Source organism: Sturnira hondurensis, unplaced genomic scaffold (genome assembly GCF_014824575.4).
Source record: "Sturnira hondurensis isolate 20B ecotype Veracruz unplaced genomic scaffold, ASM1482457v3 Scaffold0003874, whole genome shotgun sequence".
Taxonomy (NCBI): domain Eukaryota; kingdom Metazoa; phylum Chordata; class Mammalia; order Chiroptera; family Phyllostomidae; genus Sturnira; species Sturnira hondurensis.
Window position 1 is genome coordinate 756,494 of NW_028076505.1, and position 23,185 is coordinate 779,678.

Consider the following 23,185-nt stretch of genomic DNA (forward strand, 5'->3'; position numbering starts at 1 on the left):
TCATGTTTCCCCACCAGTCAGGACAGGCTTCAGAACACACAGCAAGACTGCTTTCTGCATACTTCTAATTTTAAAACTCGTAATATTTTAAAATGTGTATTCAAGGCAGTGAAGAATACAGGGACTGCTAGCAGTCTGGCTGGTGCCAAGCCCTTGATCTGTGTGTGCTAAGGTGCCAAAAGTTTACTCACCATTGCTTCTGTACTATCAGTGCAAATGTCTACACTGTAAAAAAGCAAATAATGCTTCTTTATCATTATAAAGATGGCTGCGACCTCAAAGACCCCATGAAAGGTCACAGATAAAACTATGGGTCTGCAAACCACACACTGACGATTGCTGGCCTATAGGAACCATTAAAAATAAACAAGACAGAGCACTCTGCACCTTTCCACCAAAGACTGTGTTTCCCTGGCTGAAGCTGAAACACCAAGAGGTTTACCAGAGCAGAATGCGAAGACCAGTGCAGGCCAGAACAGAGCAGACCTGCACAGGGAGGAGCAGAGCAAAGCAGATGGGCACAAAGCAAACCAGTGAAGAGTCCATCAGATCTGTCTAGTTGGAGAGAGCCTGGCCCCAGAGCCGCCTGGCCCCAGAGCCACCTGGCCCCAGGGCCTCCTCACAGCCATAGTCATGCTGTATCCTTATTGAGCTATTTCGCAGTCATGATGTTTTCACAGCTGAGCTGTAGCACAACTGAGCTATTCTGCACTGAAGAAAGTGTCCTTAAGTAATAAATAAACAAACAAACAAATAAATGGTAAACAAACAGGTACTCCTAATAAAACTTTAGTGGAGATGGTATGAAACACACAACAAAGTCAAATAAGCAGAAAAGAAGAGAAAAGAAGTACTGAAAGGATAAAGAGGAAACAAACAGCAGTACGGCAGAAAAGGGAGCCGGACATAAAAACTACACACTGTACAACTCCATTTGTATAAAATTCCTTAAGAAACCAAAAGTAGTGACAAAATGGAAAACAAAAACACTAGAAGAGGGCCAGGAGGGAGAGAGGACCGACTTCAAACAGGACCAAGAGAACTTTTGGGGGAAATGAAAATGTTCCATACCTTCATCTGCAGCGGTTGTTACACAACTATTTATCGTTTGTCAAAATGCATACAAACAGTACACTTAAAAATAATGACTTTTGTTGGATAGAAAGTATACTCCACAAAACTAACAAAACATAAACTTTTGAAACAATAAATATTCAGTGATTTACATTAAGCTTAAACCTAATATTAGCCCTGGCTGGTGTGGCTCAGTGGACTGAGCGCCAGCCTATAAACTCAAAGGTCACTGGTTAGGTTCCCAGTCAGGGCACATGCCTGGGGTCGCAGGCCAGGTCCCTTGCCTTGTGGGAGGCAGCCGATACCTCTTACACACTAATGTTTCTCCACCTCTCTTTCTCCCTCCCTTCCCTTCTCTCTAAAAGTAAACAAATAAAATCTTTAAAAAAAACAAACCCTAGTTCCATCCATGTTGTTGCAAAAGGTAGGAGTTCCTTCTTTCTTTCTGCAGCATAGAATTCCACTGTGTATATGTACCATAGTTTTTTGATCCATTCATTTACTGACAGGCACCTAGGTGGCTTCCAACTCTTGGCTATTGTAAATTGTGCTGTTATGAACATTGGGGTGCATATGTTCTTTGGGATTGGTGTTTTAGGGTACAATCCTAGCAATGGAATTGCTGGAAAGCATTATGCTGAGTGAAATAAGCCAGGTGTTGAAGGACAAATACCATATGATCTCACCTTTAACAGGAAGCTAAACAACAAAACAAACAAGCAAGCAAAATATAACCAAAGACACTGAAATAGAGAACAGGCTGACAGTGACCAGAGGGAAGAGGGGAGGGAATTTCAGGGGAAATAGGGGAGGGATTTAGAGGAACATATATAAAGGATACATGGACAACAACTGAGAAGGGTGGAAATGGGAGGGAGGGGGGGAACATGGGGGGTGGGATTGGATGGGAGTAATAGAAAACTGTACTTGAAAAATAATTAAATAAATTTGAAAAAAATCAAAAACAAAAAAAATAAAATAAAAAACCCTAATATAAACTGGTAATTTAGTTTCAGTAAATCAATCCTCATCTTAACAAAATACAAGTATACTCTTCATTTTATCGTGCTTCACTTTATAGCATTTCACAGATACTGTTTTTCTTTTTAATAAGTTGAAGGTTTGTGGCAACCCTGCATTGAACAAGTCTATCAGCACCATTTTTCCAACAGCATTTGCTCACTTTGGGTCCGTGTGCCACATCTTGGTAATTTTTGCAATACTTCAGACTCATTGTTACTGTTTTATTTGTTAGGGTGATCTGTGGTCAGGGATCTTTGATGTTACTATTGTAACTGTTTGGGGGCACAAGGAACCGCACCCATGTAAGATGGTGAATTTAATGGATAAATGTCGCATGTATTCTGACCATTCCACCGACCAGCTCTTCCCCACAACCCTCCCTGTTCCCTGAGACACAACAGTATTGAAATCAAGCCAATCAGTAACCTTACAATGGCCTCTAAGTGTTCCAATGATAGGAGGAGACACCCATCTCTCACTTTAATTCAAAAGCTAGAAACGTCGAGCTTAGTGAGGAAAGCATGTTGAAAGCCAAGATATGCCAAAAGCTAGGGAGGCCCCTTGCACCAAACAGTTGGCCGAGCTGTAAATGCAAAGGAAATATCCACGAAGGAAGTAAAAAGTGCTACTCCTGGGAACACGTGAATAAGAAAGAGGAATAGCCCTACTGCTGATGTGGAGAAAGCTGCAGCGGACCAGACAGAAGACCGACCCAGCCACACCATTCCCTTACACCAAAGCCTAATCCAGGGGCAGGCCCTACCTCTCCTCATGTCTGTGATGGCTGGGAGAGAGAGCAAGCTGCAGAAGACAAGTTTGAAGCTGGGTGAGGTCGGCTCATGAGGTTTGAGGAAAGCAGTCTCCATAAAACCAAGTTCGAGGTGAAGCACTGAGTGCTTGTGTAGAAGAAGCTGCACCAAGTTATCCTAAAGATATTTAATGGAGATTTTCAATGCAGATAAAACAACCTCATACTGAAGGAAGATGCCATCTATGTATGACCTTCGCAGCTCAAGAGAAGTCAATGCCTGGCTTCAAAGGACAGGCTGATCCTCTTGTTAGGCCTTATGCAACTGAAGCCAATGCCTGCTTACTATCCTGGAAATCCCAGGGCCCTTAAGAACTATGCCAAATCTATTCTGCCCGTACTTTATAAATGGAAAATTCCCAGATGCCAGCGCATCTGTTTACAACATGGTTTACTGAATATTTTAAGTCACTGTTGAGACCTAGTGCTCAGAAAATAAAAGATTCCTTTCAAAATATTACTGCTCACTGACAGTGCATCTGGTCATCCAAGAGCTCTGATGGGGATGCACAATGAGATGAATGTTGTTTATATGCCTGCTGACACAACATCCATTCTGTAGGCCATGGATCAAGGAGTACTTTCAATTTTTAAGTTTACTATTTAACTTTTTTTAATTTATCTTTAGAGGGGAAGGAAAGGAGAGAAATATCAATGTATGGTTGCCTTTCGTGTGTCCCCTGTTGGGAACTGGCCTGCAACTCAGGCATGTGCCCTGACTGGGAATCAAACCGCAATGGTGTGGTTCGCAGGCCCGCGCTCAATCCACTGAGCTACACCAGCCAGGGCCTATTTAACATTTTTCATATAGCAGCTATATAGTGATTCTTCTGATGGATCTGGGCAAAGTAAACTGAAAACCTTCCATAAAGGATTTATCATTCCAGATACCATTAAGAACATTCGGGATTCATGTTCACTTCAGCAGCACACATACTAAAATTGAAATAATACAGAGAAGATGAGCATGGTTCTTGCGTGAAGAGAACATGCAAATTCGTGAAGCATTCCTTATTGAAAAAAAAGAGAAGAATATCTGTTATTCACGGGAAGAGGTCAAAATAACAACATTAACAGGAGTTTGGGAGACTTCCGTGGAGGATTTAACTGCAGATATGGTAAAAATATTAAGAGAACTAGAATTACATGTGGAGCCTATAAGTATAACTGAATTGATGCACTCTCATGATCAAACATTAACAAGTGAGTTGTTGCTTCTTATAGAAAGCAAAGAAAGTGGTTTTCTGAGATGGAATTTCCTGGTGAAGAAACTGTGAAGATTGTTGAAGTGACAACAAAGGATTTACACTACTACTTAGTTGACAAGGCAGCAGCAGGGTTTGAGAGGACTGACTCCTATAATGAAGAAGTTCTACTGTGGATAAAATGCTATAAAACAGCATCACATGCTACAGAAAAATTGTATGTGAAAGACAGAGTCAATCAGCTCTGGCTGGTCGGCTGAGTGGACTGAGTGCTGACCTGTAAACCAAAAGGTAATGGGTTTGATTCCCAGTCAGAGCGCATGTCTGGGCTGTGGGACAATGTTTCTTTCCTTCTCTTTCTCCCTCCCTTCCCCTCTCTATAAATAAATAAATGAAGTCGATCAATGTGGCAAACTTCATTGTTGTCTTATTTTAAGAAATTCCACAGTCATTCTAAACTTCAGTAACAACCACCCTGAGCAGTCATTAGCCATCAACATCATGGCAAGATCCTGCACCATCAAAGAATATAGTTTGCTGAAGGCTCAGATGATGGCAAGCACTTTCTAGTAGAAGTTTTCTTTAATTAAGGAATGTACATTTTTTAGACACAAAGCTATTGCACACTTAACTGACCACAGTACAGTGTAAGCGTAAGTTTCTTTTTCTTTTTTTAATCCTCATCCAAGGATACGTTTGTTGATTTGGGGGCGGGGGGAAGACAGACAGACATCAATGTGAGAAACATCAATCGGCTGTCTCCCATACGCACCAAAATTGGGTATCAAACCCACAACCTAGGAACGTGTCCTGACCAGGAATCAAACCCACAACCCTTTGGTGCACAGAACGATGCTCCAACCAATTAAGCCACCTGGCCAGGGCTGTAAACATAATATTTATATGCAATGGGAAACAAAAAATTTCATGTGACTTGCTTTGTTGCATTATTCGCTTTATTGCAGTGGCCTGGAACCGAACCTGCAGTATCTCCAAGGTATGCCTGTAGAAGCACTGTTTTCCTTTGCATAATAATATATCAGGAGAACCACTGTAACAGTATGAAAAATACAAAAACTCTGCAATTGGCTAGGCCAGGCAAAGTACAAGATGAGACTGGAATACCTCATGCCAAAAAGTAAACAAGTACTCTAGGGGACTTGGGAAGACACAAAACTCAGCCAGAACAGGCTCCAGTATGCAAATCTAAGGACAATATAGACAACAAGTAACAACAGTGCTGGACTATAACTCACCATATTACCGCCTATAAGTCCAAACTAAAATTTAATAAACTACATATATAAAAGGAAGGGTAGTATAAGACCAACCCCCAAAAATGTAGGTCTGATGATGATAAGAGTTAGAAAACAGTCATTTTGCAACCTTCAAGTAACAACTAACTGAGGCAAAATCGTCAGTAGATCCTAAAACACAAGTCTAATAATGAATAAACTATCTACATAATATATCCCCACAGATTACTTACTTACAAAGAGAAAAATTAAGTGGCAAAACCTGGCAGACACCATTCTGAGTGTCCAAAGACATTACCATTGGACAAATCACAATCATGAGCATCCTGGCCAGGAAGGCTACAACACTGTATGTTGCATTGTGTCAAATGTTGACTATAGTTTATGTTTATGTAAGAAAATATCTCTGTTCTTAGAAAATACAGACTGAAGTACTTAGGAGTAAATGAACACGAGGTTCAAACTTGAGCCTCAAGTGAATCAAAACAATACATATCTAGAGATAATGATAAAACAGTTATTATAAACTATTAACAGGTGAATTTGCAAGTGTAGGAGTTTTGTGTTTTTCTTTACATTTTTCAAATAAAGTTGCTTTGATTTGTTTAAAAAAAAAGACTGTACTTACTTGTTGCCACATAGCCCAGCTGTGGAACCAAATGTTCATCTGCAGAATTTTCTCGGCCTGGTACTAATCTCTGGTACTTAGTTGGATGAGGATTTCCATCTACATCTACTAAGAATGGCGGAGGCATAAGGTGAGGAGCCTGCTGAGTTTGCTCATCTAAGACATAATTATTCGAGTCTCTAATCAGTGGTCTGTAGTCAGTATGGAAGAACATCTGATCAGGAATCTAGAAAAGGCAAGTTAAAACAAAAACAAATGAAAAGGGAAGGAAGTGTACATGTTGATACTTGATACTGAGGTTTATACATGTTAGAAAAAATATTAAGCAATTAATTATAATTATAAAAGACAAAGAAATAAAATTAATACATCTAACCTATATTCCAAATATCCTTCATAACTACTTATTCTACACGCTATAAAAAATACTGAACTTCTCTGCCAGTGCATGCTGCTGAGTTAGTACCACTGAAGCCCCCTGCCCTGTGGTTGTCATGTCTCAGTCAGTCTCCCAAAGAGCTGGAACAGCTACGACAGCTCTTTATCGGAGACCTGAGCTTGGAACAACAGATGAGAGTCCGAGATGCCATTCTGAGCAGTGCAGAAGGCTCACAGGCTGTGGTGACAAGAGATCCAAACGTCAAGCACATCAGAGGCTCTGGGTCTGTCACCTATGCGACTGTGGAGGAGGTGGATGCAGCCATGAATACAAGGCCACACAAGGTGGATGGAAGAGCTGTGGAACCAAAGAGGGCTGTTTCGAGAGAAAATTCCCAAAGACTAGGTGCCCACTTAACTGTGAAAAAGATTTTTGTCGGTGGTATTAAAGAAGATGCTGAAAAACATCACCTAAGAGATTATTTTGAACAGTATGGGAAAATCGAAGTGATTGAAGTCATGACTGACCAAGGCACTGGTAAAAAAGAGAGGCTTCACTTTTGTAACCTCTGATGACTGTGAAGTAAGGAAAGCCCTATCTAAGCAAGAAATGGCTAGTGCTTCATCCAGCCAAAGAGGTCGAAGTGGTTCTGGATACTTCAGAGGTGGTCACGGAGGTAATTTTGGTGGGAATGACCACTCTGGTCGTGGAGGAAATTTCAGTGCTTGAGGCAGCTTTGGTGGTTGCCATGGTGGTGGTGGTGGTTACGGTGGCAGTGGGGATGGCTATAATGGATTTGGTAATGATGGAAGCAATTTTGGAGGTGGCAGAAGCTACAATGATTTTGGCGATTACAACAATCAATCTTCAAATTTTGGACCCATGAAAGGAAGAAACTTTAGAGACAGAAGCTCTGGCGCCTATGGTGGTGAAGGCCAATACTTTGCTAAACCACAAAACCAAGGTGGCTATGGTGGTTCCAGCAGCATCAGCAGTAGCTATGGCAGTGGCAGAAGGTTTTAATTACTGCCAGGAAACAAAGCTTAGCAGGAGAGGAGACCAGATAAGTGACCAGGAAACTACAGGTTACAACAGATTTGTAAACTCAGCCACACACAGTGGTGGCAGGGCCTAGCTGCTACAGAGAAGACATGTTTCAGACAATCCTCATGTGAATGGGCAAAAAACACCAGGACTGTACTTGTGACTAATTGTGTAACAGGTTATTTTAGTTTCTGGTTCTATGGAAAGTGTAAAGCATTCCAACAAAGGGTTTTTAGTGTTGTTGTTTTCTTTTTGCACCCATGCTGTTGATTGCTAAATGTAACAGTCTGATCATGACGTTAAATAAATGTCTTTAAAAGAAAAATTTTATATGACCTTTTCATATGGCTTGCTGCATCCAAACCCAAATATCAGAAGGTGCCCGTGAGAGTCTGTACAGGCAAAATGCTGTCCATCCTGTGAAAACTTACAATCAAATACAGCTCCATGCCCTTGTCCTTCAATCTAGGAAACACAGAGGGAAAAAACCTCACTTATGAGTCAAGTAAGTCTGGCACATGCTAATCATAAAAAAAGGAATAAAGTTATGGCCAAGTTTACACAAGTGCTTTTGCTGTATCAACTGTTCTCACTGTTGCTGCCCTGCTATAATGTAACGATTCAGGTAAATAAATTTTAAAAAATTGTTTTCATTAAGCATGTCAACTTATATTTTCAGTAAAGAAAATTCACTTTTAGACACCACTACCCTTAATCAATTCTCAAAATGATTAAATGATTAAATCATAAACCAATCCAAAATGAGGGCTTTTTTCAGACAAATGAATGACGAGCACCTTCAGAAACTTTTGTTTTAATACGTAACAAAAGGCTATTGACTGATAGCCTACAAGGGAAATAATTAAAATTTAATAAAGTATAGTATTTATAACTAAAAATCAATACTTTTCTAGAGTTGAAACTTTCTACTAAGATGAGTGATCACCATGTAAAATTTATATTGCTGCACAGTCTCAAGTTGTGTATAATCACTATAATTTTGCCAATTTAAACAGAGATATTCACCAATACACACGAAGCTAAATGAAAATCTTTCCCTCAGTTACACAGAGAATTTCATGTATATATAGATATGGTAGTCAGACATTTATTAGGCTTTAAATACCCTGATTTTTAGAAATGGAAACTGCCAAAACATGCAGACCTGTTTTTGGCTAAACTTTTTAATCTAGATAATTGAAACAAATGCAAGCATGCATGAAGACATCGCAGACTTCACTCACCATGTTAAAATAGTGTTTCACCTTGGTACCTTTTGTAACATCCCATATAAATATGCTGCCATCATGTCCTGCAGATAACATAATTCTGGAATCAAAGGGATGTGTCTCCAAAACAAATACTTCATCAGCATGTCCCTTCATTCAACAAAGTCATATAGTTAAGGAGGGTTTGCAATTTATAAGTTTCTAATTAAAAACCCACATTTGCATAGTGTGTAAGGGCTTTTAAAAGTGTATTTGAAAAAAAATGTATTTGACAGTAATTTTTACCAGTATATATACAAACTTCTATTTATTTGATAATATAAACGAAAGAAACATGTTTAGCCCTGGCTAATGTGGCTCAGTGGATTGAGTACCAGCCTGCGAACCAAAGGGTCACTGGTTCGATTCCCAGTCAAGCCACATGCCTGGATTGTGGGCCAGATTCCCAGTAGGGGGTGTGCAAGAGGCAACCACACCTTGATGTTTCTCTCCCTCTCTCTCCCTCCTTTCCTCTCTCTCTAAAAATAAATAAAATCTTTAAAAGAAAAGAAACATGTTTAATATATTAATTTCATAGCTTTAAAAAATAAAATTATAGCTCAAAAAAAATCTTGCTTTGTTATATTGGATAAGAAGTACCCACCAGTAAGTTATGAAGCAGTTGTCCAGTATAAGAATTCCATACTTTGAGGACATGATCATTCACAGCTGTGACAACAATGCTATCATTCTGATTCCAAGCTATCATTGTTACTTTGGGTTTCATGAACCTTTCTTCTTCTGAAGTTAAGTCCCTAAAAAAAACACACACACACAATGTGTAAATACACTTAGATGGTAGGCTACACAATGTAAACAACCCCTCATCCATACAAAAATCACTAGAGGAATCCAGTTCATGTGCTTACCTTACCAACTGTGTAGAAGGTTGGTCATATCTAACCCATAATAGATAATCTATATAAACAGATCAGGGCAAAACCCAGAGGGAAGGGGATTATTCAGAAGCAGTTCAGAGACTAAATTAAGGCAGATTTCAGGATACCACTGCTACGCCCAAAAAACAAAGCTTTTTCTCTCTACCTCTTTTCTCCTAAACCCAAGCCCTAACAGGAATACTTTCAACTGTTTCTCTCTCCAGAAAGAATAAGAAATTTTAGGAAGAGAAATAAAAAGAAATTTATCTTCATATCCCCAATGTCTAGAAAAGTGCCTATCACAGACACACAATTTGCTGAACTGTGAAACTGTACTCATCTCTTTATACTTCCCTATAGACTGTTCCCATGGGTCCCATAGTAAAAAGTCTTGGATACAATGTCTGTAATGCTTTGCAGCCTTTGTAAGAGTGAGATGTAAATTTTCTCTGTAAAATACAGTCAGCAGTAAACAGTGGGAAAGTGAGGAAAAGCCTAAGGGCTTCTGAAATCATCTAATATATTCTGAGAACTACGAACATGTACTAAACATTTTCATTAAAGAAAACAACTATAAAAATATGGGTGTTATGTAATAGCTACCTATGTAAACCCAATGGAACGCAGACAAGAGAATAATTCTAACTAGACAAGTTGGAGAAAAGTATAACATAAAAGAGGGGAAATATGGCCCCGGCTGGTGTAGCTCAGTGGATTGAGCATGGGCCTTCGAACCACACGATCGCGGTTTGATTCTCAGTCAGGGCACATGCCTGGGTTGCAGGCCGGTTCCCAGAAGGGGACTCACAAGAGGCAACCATACATTGATATTTCTCTCCTTCTCTCTTTCCCTTCCCCTCTAAAGATAAACAAATAAAATCTATAAATAAATAAATAGTTTTTAAAAATACACCTTTAAAAGGGGGGGGGATATGGACTTCCGGTCAAGATGGAGGCATAGGTAGAAACACTGTGCCTCCTTGCACAACCAAGTTTAAAGACAACAAAGTGTTAGTACCAAAAACACAACAAAAACACAGAAAACTGAACTGTATGGAAGTCCAACAACAACAAACCATTCATCCAGACTGGTAAGAGGGGCACAGTCAGCGGCTGGCGGAGCGGGGTCCTACAGGAAAAAGCAGTGGCTGCCAGACCAACCCAGGTGCGCAGGCAGCGGCTGGCAGATCCCAGGTTTGGGGTAGCAATGGGCAGACCCAGTGCGGGTGCAAGGTGGCTGGCTGACCACGGTCACACATTCATACTCAGATAAATTAGGCAAAGGAGCGAGCAGTGAGACAGACCATGCAGGCTACGGCCCCAGTGACGGGAACTAAAGCCTAAAAGCACCAATTGGAAAAACTTTCGAGGTTGAGGTGCTGGGAGAAGCTTCCAGGCTCACAGAGAGTTTGCTGGAGAGACCCACAGGGTCCTGGAGGATACACAAGCCCACACATCGAGGAACCAGCACAAGAAGGGCCCAATTTGCTTGTGGGAAGCAGCAGAGGGAACTGAAATCCAAGAGAAAGCGTGGAACAAGCGCCACTGCCCCTTTCTGACCCCGCCCACACACACAGCGTCACAACCCAGCAACATAGGTTGCCTCGCCCTGGTGAACACATAAGACTCCACCCCTCATATGTAACAGGCACAAACAGACCAAAACATTCTGGCTCCAAAAGAACAGCTCAAAGCCCCAGAGCCCATACTTTTAAGTGACCAAGAAATAGCCAACCTACCAGATGCACAGATCAAAACACTGGTGATCAGGATGCTCACAGAACTGGTTGATTTTAGTCACAAATTAGAAGAACATATGAAGGCTAAACTAAGTGAAATGAAGGGAAATGCACAGGAAACCAAGAGTGATGGAAAGGAAACTGGGACTCAAATCAAGGGAGTGGACCAGAAGGAAGAAAAAAAATGACCAAACAGAAAAGAATGAAGAAACAAGAATTCAAAAAAAAATGAGGAGAGGCTCAGGAACTTCCAGGACATCTATAAACGATCCAACATCCAAATTATAGGAGTACCAGAAGGGGAAGAGAAATAGCAACAAGTGGAGAACTTATTTGAACAAATAATAAAGGAGAACTTCCCAAATCTGGCAAAGGCAATAGACTTCCAGGAAGTCCAGGAAGCTCAGAGAGTCCCAAAGAAGTTGGACCCAAGAAGGAACACACCAAGGCACATCATAATTGCATTACCCACGATTCAAATGAAGGAAAGAATCCTAGAAGCAGCAAGAGATAAGCGGACAGTCACCTACAAAGGAGTACCCATCAGACTGTCAGCGGATTTCTCAAAAGAGACCTTACTGGCAAGAAGGAGCTGGAAAGAAGTATTCCAAGTCATGAAACCAAAGACCTACATCCAAGATTGATGTATCCAGCAAAGCTTTCATTTAGAATAGAAGGGCAGATAAAGTACTTCTCAGATAAGATCAAATTCAAGGAGTTCATCATCACCAAGCCCTTATTATATGAAAAGTTAAAGGGACTTATCTAAGAAAAAGAAGATAAAAAATACGAACAGTGAAAAGGACAGCAAACTCACAGTTATTAACAACCACACCTAAAACAAAAGCAAACCAAGAGGACAGCTAGATCAGGAGCAGAACCATAGAAATGGAGATCACATGGAGGATTAGAAATAGGGGAGTGGGAGGAGGAGAAGGGGGGAGAAGGTACAGAAAATAGCATAGACGGTAGGTAGAAAATAGATAGGGGGGAGGGCAAGAATAGTGGGGGAAATATAGAATCCAAAGAACTTGAGACACGTGGTTATAAACTAAGGGGGGGAGAATGGTGGGGGAGGGAGGGTGCGGGTGGAGGGGAATGAAGGGGGGGAATAGAACAACTGTAATGGTATAATCAATAAAAATGTATTTTTAAAATAAAAAATAAAAAAATAAAAAATTTTATGCCAGTGTTGGCACTGATGTTCCTGTTTTCCTAATAAAACAATCATTCTTAAGTGAATATGGTTCTAAATTATCTTCATTCCATTCCCCTTCGTAATTTCAGTTAACAGTACTCACTTTTACACCAAAATTCTTTTGAGTACACAGTGTAACATTTTTAAATAATGGTAAAGATTTATATGTGAACAAGGATTGTCAGATTTCTAGTATATATTCCTTCCATCCTCCACCACAGATCATCCCACAAAAACATCAAGATCAAATTTATTTTGAAACCGAGTACTACTGTTTGAACCACAGCAGAGATGATGAGTTAATTTCTCTTATAATTATTGAAAATACAGCAGACATGAGGATTTCCGAAAGACAAAATGTGTAACATTTCTCAGAAAAACTGGTATGAAAAAATATAAAGTTAAGCCTTGGAAATAAACTCTAAACTAAAATATATTTAGATTTCTATTACAGTGTGACTAAAGTAATAATATTTACACCAGGCAAAAGAATACTGATACTCCTACGCTGGAGCAGGCAGTATGCTAGCATCTTTCATCCTATCATTTAAAATTTCCAATAATACTTAAAGGTGGGCTGTTTCATTTTCCAGATGGTGAAACAGACTAATACTAAATGATGTTTTCAAAATTATACAGGTATAAACAATCTAAGTAGTACCTGAGCAAAAGTCTGATTCGAAAACGTGCTCTTTCCACCACCTGTACTGCCTCCCAATACATACAAACCAAAAAAAGGCAATATATTTCAAATTGGTAATATTTACCTTGGAAAGTACTGAACTTATCAATAAGATGCTAAAAAGAAGTGTGAAACTTTGGAATGTTGGGGGACGGGGACAGAAGGACAAACTTGCCTCCAATGTCATTTTACAAGCCAAAATTTTAGCACGCAAAAATAATCTCTCCCATTGGACCACAACTTTCTCCCCTTAACAATAAACTATGCATCCTTTATTCATCAGACTTAGCTAGAGCCAATTTTAAAATATTCTAAAAATCCTATCTGCAGAAAAGTAAAATTCCACATTTGACATGCCTCGGTTATTTTTATAATTTATTTAAAGTGTAGGTGGGTTTTAAATACAACACCTAAGAGGAAGTCAATGCTTTGAGAAACAGCAGAAAAAATATGTTTTTCTTTCCTATGTAAATGTTAAGAATAAATTCTTTTGGCTAGATGAGATTTAAGTGTCTATCAGACACAGAGGAGGTAGCTATTTACTTCATTTTTTTACTAGTTTATTTTTTTTAAGATTTATTTATTTTTAGAGAGAGGGGAAAGAAGGGGGAAGGAAGGGAAAAAGAGAGGGAGAGAAACATCAATGTGTGAGAGAGACATCTATTGGCTGCCTCTCACACACCCCAATTGGGGACCTGGCCCGCAACCCAGGCATGTGCCCTGACTGGGAATCAAACTGGCGACCTTTTGCTTCACAGGCCAGCACTCAATCTATTGCACCACACCAGCCCGGACTAATAGTTTCTTTTTTATTGTATTTTTTTCCCATTACCATTCATCCTCCTTTATACCCTCTTCCACCTCCATCCACTCCAGTCCTCCTACCATTCCCTTCTATTATAGCTCTTCATAACAGGGGGTGCAGCTCCTGTCCCCTGAACAAAGCAATCAACCAATCAGGAAAAACCAAATACTTATAATGTACCATACTTAAAACAAACCATCTCAACTTACCCTGAGATTCTGGTAGCCATATCCAATAAAATGCTTCTCCATTCTAACTGCTCAAATCTCCAAATACGTGCTGTTCCATCTCTGCTACCACTTAAAAACCTTGAAATATTAAAAAACAGATATATACTCACACACATGTCACCAACAGCTACAGTTAAAATCACAAGCAAAAAAGCTTTTTTTAATGTAGCTGTCCTGACTGCAGGTAAATCTATAGGTGTTAAGTGAAAAGTCAGAGCATTAGGGTATATCTAAATAGAAACCATCTGCTTTGTTATAATCTGCCTGGCTCTGTGAAATAAAGCATACTTCAAACTCACTCAATAGCTTGTCAAATAGATTGGTTTTGACAAAACAATAGCACCTGGAGAAAACAGGAAGAATTAAAGACATGTGGAAATTACTGTAGTAAGAGTAATCGCTCCATTCTAAGCACCTGAACACTAAACTCAAATTCATGCTGGCCACTGTGTAAAAATAATCTTTTAACAGTATTAGAATCTGCAAATTAGAAAAGGCAACTGAGAGACATTGGGAATCACCAAAAAAAAAAAGATTTAAGTGATAATTCCATTTCAGGATACAGCACAGTAGTTGATGAGAAGACGTAACTATTCACATATGAAGTTTCACATAATTCTTCTGTAAATCAAAAATTTAGTTAATTTAAGCTAAAGGAGACCTACATTTGGTCACAAGAGACAGCGGAAACCACAATTCTAAAATCTTGTATTTCATGTGTTTCCCACTGCCCAGGCACTTTTCATTCAACTAATAAACTACTCACTAACAAACACCTGCAGTATACAAAGTGACATATTAGCTGTACTGATATGAAGCACAGTTAGGTATGCCCAAAACACGCACAAATATAAATACACTTACCGATCACCACTGTTACAAAATTGGATGCTGTCAACTTTATCCTAAATCAGGAAGAAAAAAAACACAAAAGTCATCATTTGCATAGTTTATAAACAAAACAAAAAACAGTTTTAGAGCTAGAAGCACATTTGCTTTCGAGCAAGAAATCTGCACTTGTGCTGCTTCGTCTTTGTTATTCAAACATAAATTACACATTTAAGTGCAAAGAATCTATTAATCTAAACAGGACTGTTGTTTCAAATACATATGCAGTAAAATATTTATATAAAAATTGATATATTTGTAAAGTGATCAAAATATTAAGGTTTAAACATCTGAAAACAAGGCTGAATATGCATGTTTTATGATTATTTATACCCCAAAAATTTCTTTTAAAATGATTCAAATCTATGTTTATCAAACAACTTCACAAAACTGCATTTAGGAGAAAACATGACCTGACCACTAACTAACCAGTATTCCAGAACATCAAGTTATATATCTTACCACACATTAACAAAATAGCATTCTGATTTCAAGAGCCTGGTTAAGATAAACTGGCCCACCTGAACCTAACCAACCCAAATCAACTATCATAATCAAGATTTTGAACTTAAAGCTGAAATAACCACTGGAAAATAGTAGCACTGTCAAGGTGCTACCTGAGTTGTCAACATCCTTCACCTTTAAATGCAATTCGTCCTACAATTAAGTTAAAATTAGAATCCATATCAATTAGTGTTAGCAGTATTTTACTATATACCAACAGGAATATTATTTAAATTAACCTATAGAATTTTAAAACATGAATACTTACAGTGTGGCTTTCAAGTTCTGCAATTTTTTCAGGTGCTTCAAAACCCAAAAAATACATTCTGATTACATGATCAGTACTGCCAGTGGCCAAAAACATACCACCTGAAATAAAATGTTAAGGGTTAAAAAATCCACTTTATAACAAATATCTGCACAAACAAAATTTTTGTATTAAAGCTAGAGCTTTTATTACAAAAATTTACCTCAACAAATCCATTTTGCAATTCACTATATAAAGACGTGTTAAAATTAATGTAATATAGTGTGATAACAGGTTTATAACATATTTGCTCTTTGTCCCTGTTCATGGCACAGAGCTCCTAAAACCTTTGGAATTTCCTAAGTGACAAGAGTGATAAAGGTGTCTTGATATTCACAGCAAATCCATTTCAACAACCACACCAGAGTTTATAATAACAAGGTGACTTTAAGACAGCACTCTATAAGCAGTGGGGGTCAGGGGGAGGGTGCTGACTGCCAGGAGAACCAACAATGTGAACAGAGGAGTGGAGTCCAACCTTTCAGTCCAACCTCTGTGGAGGGAGAAAGAAGTTACTGTATTTTTTGGACCATAAGATGCACCTAGGTTTTAGAGGAGAAAAATAGGAAAAAAGTTTTGAAGCAAAAAATGCAGTAAACTATTTAATAACAGAAATAGCATAATATTTCACCAATGTAAATGTAAACAGAACTCAACAGCAGCATTAACAACCATTATGGGGGGGAGGAGGGCATCTTATAGTCCAAAAAAAAAAATGTGGTAATCAACCCCCATGGCCAGTGATTGACTCAGTCATGCCTGTGTAAGCAAGCCCCCATAAACACTCAGAAAGATGGACTTCAGAGAACTTCAAAGGAGGCTGTGGAAACCTCCAGTCTAATAGTCAGTAGGTCAGAAGCACAGGTGACAATCTGGTCTGAAGCCTGAGGTAGGGGGAGGAAGAACCATATAGGAAGGAGCCCTTAACCTGTGGCATCTCTCACTATTCTCTAGGTAAACAGTGTCAGAACTGGGTTCAACTGTAGGACATTGAGCTGGTGGGGACACCGGAAGAATTATTTGGTGGTGTTGGGAAAAAAATCTGATGGGGCTTTAATTGTTAAAAGTTAATTCAATCTGGAAATGCTCACTGCTGCCCTCTGCTTTACGAGTTGTGGCAATGGCCCCAAGTGCTACTGCCTAAAAGTGCTGAGCAGAAGGGGCTCTGCTTCTAGACAACTTTACATACCTAAACCTAGCTATGGAATATGAAGTTCACTTGTTGAAGTTTCTGGACTTTTACAGGGAAAAAATCCTTGACCTCTCCTAAACAGAAAGGTTAGCACATAAGTTAACTGTGCAAGAAAAGAACATGGGGAATAATTTCACCAAGATGTATGGAAAACAAATTTAAACTATAAAAAAAAAAATACAGGTTAGCTTGTTAAAAGAAAATCACAATCTTGGTATAGCATAACATCCGGGGCACGTGCACAGGAACTGCTGGTGTGGACATTCTGAGCCTCCTGTTGGCCAGCTACCTCTTCTATCACTGACTGATTACTAATCAAAAACAAAAAAGGCAGAGTAAAGGAGTGAAAGAGAAAAAAAAGGCCAACAAAATAAACATCACAGATTAAACCTAATGAAATGAACGTAAGGCACTTACTATCTATCTGATAAAGGCTTTTATCAATAATGTGGTCATTCAATAAATGCTAAAATAAAAGAAGTACTTACCAACACTAAAAGAAGAACAAAGCATTTGAACGCCTGGTCTAGGCTTTTCAGTGAACTTCAAGGGACGTGGACTTTAAAAGACGATGTTTTAAAATACATTAGTTCTACAATTAACATGATTTAAATATTGATTGTAAGCTAGCATATTTAAATATTATGTTATTTCTTTTTTTATTTAACTCTTGTTCAAGTACAAAATATTATGTTATTTCTATAGTGCTTCACAGTACCCCAGATATTTCCACATATGCTATTAGAGATGGATGGATTTTTAGAAAACTGTCTCATTTCCATCTTCACACCAATCCTACAACACAGAAAGAGCAGACCCACTAACTCCCATTTGCAACTGAGGTGACTACAGCTCAGAGTCTCAAAGTGAACCCATCATCAAGGCTACAGAGCAGGGCATAAAACCACCAGGTTGTAGCCCTGTCCAATGGGAAAAATGCAAGCCACATGTGTAACTTAAATTTTTTAGTAGCCACATTGAAAGGAGATGAAATTAATTTTATTTCATTTAACCCCAAATAGCTGAAATATCACAATATTAACAACATTTTAGTGAGAACTAATTAATTTGAGAGAGAGAGAGAGAAAGAGAGGGGAACCAATGACTTGTTGTTCCACTTATTTATAGATTCAATGGTTGCTTCTTGTATGTGCCCTGACCAGGCATCATACCTACAAACTTGGCGTAACGGGACAATGTTCTCACCAACTGAGCTGCTCCACCAAGGCCTTTAATGACAACTTTGGATTCTTTCCTTCACATCAATCTTTGAAATCTTTTCAAGTATGTTGGACATTTATAATATATCTCAATTTCATTGTTTCCATCAAATATTCAGTTCTCATAGCTAAAAACTAAACTCACATTCTCAAGTGGTTTGAAATATACTTAAGAGCTTTGTAATAACTGAATCCAGTTATCAGTTTAAATTTAAACTAATCCAGTTTCTCAAGTACATGAGTCACATCTAGTGTGAAGTACTTAACAGTCATATGTGGGTAGTGGATACTGTATTAAACAACAAAGGTCCAAAATCCAGGTCTTCTGATTCTTAAATGATCCCGCCTAAACTCCTATGTATCTAATTATACATTTCTAGTATTTTTCAAATGTTTCAAATACATACTATCTTGTGGGGTTTTGTTTTTTTTTTTTTCACAAAAACATGCACGCTAAGAGAGAATATTTATGCTCCTTTTACATACCCAACTATCTAAACAGAAATTTGTAAACAGTTAAGTAGTCAATACGACACATATGCTGTATATCAGGGGCATGAAACTCATTTTCTTTTCTTTTTTTTTAAAGATTTCATTTATTTATCTTTAGAGGGGACAGGAAGGAGAGAGGGAGAGAAATATCAATGCATGGTTGCCTCTCGTGAGTCCCCCGCCGGGAACCGGCCTGCAACCCAGGTACGTGCGGAGAGACTAGGAATCGAACCGAGATTGTCCGGTTTCGCAGGCCTGCGCTCAATCCACTGAGCTACACCGGCCAGGGCATGAAACTCATTTTCACAAGGGGCCACATCAGCCTCACAGTTGCCTTCAAAGGGCCGAATGTCATTTTCGGACTGTATAAATGTAACTACTCCTTAACTAGGGGCAAGGAGCTCGGCACTGCTGCTGGGTAGAAACAAGGTGCTAGGCTGGATAAAACAAGGTGGAGGGGTGGATTCGGCCCATAGGCCTTGTGTTTGCCACCTGTGCTGTATATAATAAAAATTAAGTTCAGCCCTGACCAGTGTGGCTCAGTTGGTTGGCTGTCAGACCCTGAAGTGAAGGGTCACCAGTTCGAGTTCTACTCAGGACACATCCCTGGGTTGTGGGTTCGGTCCTCAGTCAGGTCACATGCAGGAGGCAACCAATAAATGTTTCTCTCCCTCTTTCTCCCTCTCCTCCCCTCCCTCTAAAAATAAGTAAATAAAATCTTTTTTAAAAAATTAGGTTCAAGAGTAAAAAGGTAACCACTATCTGCTACTTCTCTTTACAACCAGACTTCAAAAAAGAAAACTTATTACATGATTAAAGTCACTTACCTGAATTTCAGAGATTCTAAATCCCACTGCCAAAAACAAACTGTCCCATCAGCACCAGTTGAGACCATGTACCTTTGAGAGCCTTTGGCCATTGGGCTAAACTAAAAAGCAATAAGATATACAACCCAATTACCTGAGCTTCTACTAAAGTTGTAGTTTAAACAGTATTTCAAAGTTAACTTCAACAGACAGTCTAAAATATAAGACATCCAAAAATAAAGGTGACACTATTGTAGTGAAAGGATATCCTATAAATAAAAAATAAAGTCCATATCTAAATTAACTTATAAACATTAATATGACCTCAGTAAAAAATTATTTTCAAAACTAATTAACGAGAGAAAAACGTTTACAAAGAGAGAGCAAAGATCTAGTCCTATCAACATGAAAGGGTATCACCAAGCCTCAAAAATCAAAACTATGGGGGAAGGCTGGCACATTAACAAAACCACCAACGAAAAATCTGTTACTCCAAAATCCAACTCAAATCCACTGGGGAAAGCACGGAGAGCTGCATAAATGGCAAAGGGACAGCTGTGCTGCAACCTGGGGGGTGGAGCTGATCTACCCTCCAGACTGCACCCCAGAATAATTTCCAAGTGAATCACAATTTAAACATTTTTTAAAAACCATATAAGTATTAGAAGAAACTACAAGAAGTATACTGTAACTTCAGAATAAGGCTAACATCTGTATTTAATAAATGTTAATGCCCAATTATGCTACACAAATAAAAGCTAAAGAAAATTCAATCTTGTCAAGAGATATCCAAGAAGGCTTAAAAGATAAAGAGGAAAATACAAGATATCAAGAAACACACACTAGGCAAAGAAGTAGTATGAACAAAAGTACAAATATGATAGGGAATTTAGTATTTGATAGCAATGGGAAGATCTACATGACTAAAGTATTCATTTTTGGAAGTGGTGCTGAAATGGGTAGAGAATCTGAGCCCAATAACAGCAATTAAAAGGTAACTGTAGTTATCAAATAAAACTCTGATGTCAACTAAAAGATTTGTATGATGGCAACGTACAGATAGTGATTGAAAAGAAACAGGTAAGATAAAGAACCAAGAATTGATCCAATCAATCCAACTAATCTAGGAACCTTAACCTTAATCTTTCCTTCTCCCCTCAGAATGGGGAGAACCTGGAAGAAGCAACAACCCTTGCTGATTCAGGAGACATTCACAACAAGGAGCTTAGGAAAGAAAAACCATCAGTAGAAAAGAAAGAGGAAGAACTGGTTTTGGTGGTTTTTTAGAAGATTCATAGTTATCCTTATATATCAGAGTATAGTTTATAAGTTTATCTACTTTGAGAGAGGGAAGGGACGAAGAAACACACCAATGCATGAGAGAGACATTGGCTACCTCTCACACACCCTAATGGGGACCTGTCAGGCAACCCAGGCATGTACCCTGACTGGTAATCAAACCAGTGACCTTTCTGTTTGCAGGCTGGCACTCAGTCCAATGAGCTACACCAGCTAGGGCTATCATCTGTTTTATGACTTTCTCCCCCAAGTTCACATACGTTTTTAAGGGAAGTAGGATTTAACTTATAACTTTTTCAAAGAAGCTTCTTCCAAGCGCTGTCTCTTCAAGTACACAAAACGAAGGGTAGCAATGTTGAAAGTGACTATTTAAATCTAAATTCCAGAATATGAACTAAAAGTTAAACATATTTAGCAAATTTAATTAGCTTACCAAAATCCTCAACTTTAAAGTAGAAAAACCATTAACTACTCTCATCAGTCTGTAATCGACTCATTTGGTATCCATTAAGCCTTCATATAAAGCTCTAACCACACCACAAATTTATTAAATCATCCTCCCAAGAATCACGGAACTATGATTAATTATATTCTTTCTTGAGTACTAAATTTAAAATACAGCATATAATTACTAAGCATCTTACCATTTCTCATTTCCAAAGAGGAGTTTTAAAGATGGCGCGAACACACAAAGCACCCACAAACACTAGTTTACCTGTAAAGATGTGATTGACCCTGTGTGTCCCTGGAGCACAGCCACTGGGGCACAGGTCCTCAAGCACCACACTCTGATGATTTTATCACAGCTCCCAGCAGCAATCATCGTATTCTCATAGTTTACCGCCATATCTGAAATTTCTGCAGAATGACCTCTTAATGTGGATAACAGGCGACCATTGTGTGTTGACCAAATCTTCACCAAACAATCATCTGAACCCTAAGAAAAAATACATCCCAAATAAATGTCAATAGGGAAGTCATTTACCATTTAAAAAATACCATTCACATGTCACTCCAGTGTAACTCCTCTTTCCAACTGTAGAATACTGTGATTGACTCATGCTGAGAACACCTATAACAGTTTTTAAAATCAAGCAATGTCTACATAAAGATACTGTTTTCATTTCTATGAGTCAGACCATTTTATAAATACTATCTTCTCAAAATTCTCTGCCAAGTAATAAGTCCAACTACGAGTTCATGGCTCACCTATTTTTATAACAATAGTTAAGTGTCAATTTAGTTCACATGAAGCTAAATAATTTGATGAGTGTTAGGAAAGATCTACATTTCACAGATCGAGACACAAGAGTAGTTGTCCCAAACACAACTAAAAATAATGGGACTAACACCCTCATTTTAAATAACCAAACAACAGAGTCTAAAATTTATAGTACCAGCATTTTGCAAATCGTATCTACTCTGAATCTCACAACAGAGAAATAAAATTCAAAGTTTTTTTCAAAGAGAGAAACATGGATTTGCTGTTCCACTTATTTATGCATTCACTGGTTGTTCCTTGAATGTGCCCTGACCCGGGACCAAACTCACATCCTTGGCAGATCAGCTGGTGCTCTAACCAATTGAGCTACCCAACCAGGGCCTAAAATTTGAACTTTCTGCCCATCCTAATTTTCCCCTACAACATTAAAAATGTAAATCAAATTCCAAAGTTACAATTAATTTTATAATTATGAAATACCTGTGTTTGAATAATCAATTTCCCTAGATCAGTGAGCACTCAATGTGACTATGAATCACCTGGAAAGATTTAGAGACTTGTGGGAGGGGTTTGGGGTTTTTTTTGGGGGGGGGTTGTTTGTTTTTTAAAATTTTTATTTATTTATTTTTAGAGGGGAGGGGAAGGGAAGGAAAGAGGGAGAGAAATATCAATATATGGTTGCCTCTCTGCCCTGGCTGGTATAGCTCAGTGGATTGACCGCAGGCCTGCGAACCACATGATCGCGGTTCGATTCCCAGTCAGGGCACATGCCTGGGTTGCAGACCAGTTCCCAGCAGGGGACTCACGAGAGGCAACTGTAGAATACTGTGTGATTGACACACATTGATACTTCTCTCCTTCTCTCCTTCCCTTCCCCTCTAAAGATAAATAAAATCTTTAAAAAACATATACATACATACATACATACATATATATATATATATATATATATATATATATATATATATATATATGGTTGCCTCTCATGCGTCCCCTCCTGGAAACTGGCCTGCAACCCAGGCATGTGCCCTGACTGGG

General features: G+C 38.6%; 2 protein-coding genes and 1 non-coding gene across 4 annotated transcripts in view; 2 read left to right on the forward strand and 1 right to left on the reverse strand.

The window, feature by feature from the left end:
- BRWD1 (bromodomain and WD repeat domain containing 1) overlaps positions 1-23,185 on the reverse strand; it is a 118,278-nt gene that overhangs the window by 70,771 nt on the left and 24,322 nt on the right. For both annotated transcript variants that reach the window (XM_037042969.1, XM_037042968.1), the window contains exons 8-17: positions 21,641-21,862; positions 19,648-19,748; positions 17,597-17,667; positions 15,878-15,978; positions 15,082-15,122; positions 14,197-14,295; positions 9,290-9,440; positions 8,662-8,796; positions 7,754-7,882; positions 5,995-6,220 (exon numbers count right to left, since the gene is read on the reverse strand). In XM_037042969.1, coding sequence (XP_036898864.1) covers positions 5,995-6,220; positions 7,754-7,882; positions 8,662-8,796; positions 9,290-9,440; positions 14,197-14,295; positions 15,082-15,122; positions 15,878-15,978; positions 17,597-17,667; positions 19,648-19,748; positions 21,641-21,862 — 1,276 coding nt within the window. The remainder of the gene's footprint in view (positions 1-5,994; positions 6,221-7,753; positions 7,883-8,661; positions 8,797-9,289; positions 9,441-14,196; positions 14,296-15,081; positions 15,123-15,877; positions 15,979-17,596; positions 17,668-19,647; positions 19,749-21,640; positions 21,863-23,185) is intronic.
- On the forward strand, positions 3,820-3,924 carry LOC118984913 (U6 spliceosomal RNA). Its single transcript, XR_005066012.1, has one exon. It is a non-coding gene; the product is annotated as a U6 spliceosomal RNA (small nuclear RNA).
- LOC118984821 (heterogeneous nuclear ribonucleoprotein A1-like) lies at positions 6,272-7,406 on the forward strand. The gene is given in 3 exon segments (XM_037042959.1): positions 6,272-6,302; positions 6,440-6,912; positions 6,914-7,406. Coding segments are annotated over 3 exon segments (987 nt in total). The 3' UTR covers positions 7,397-7,406.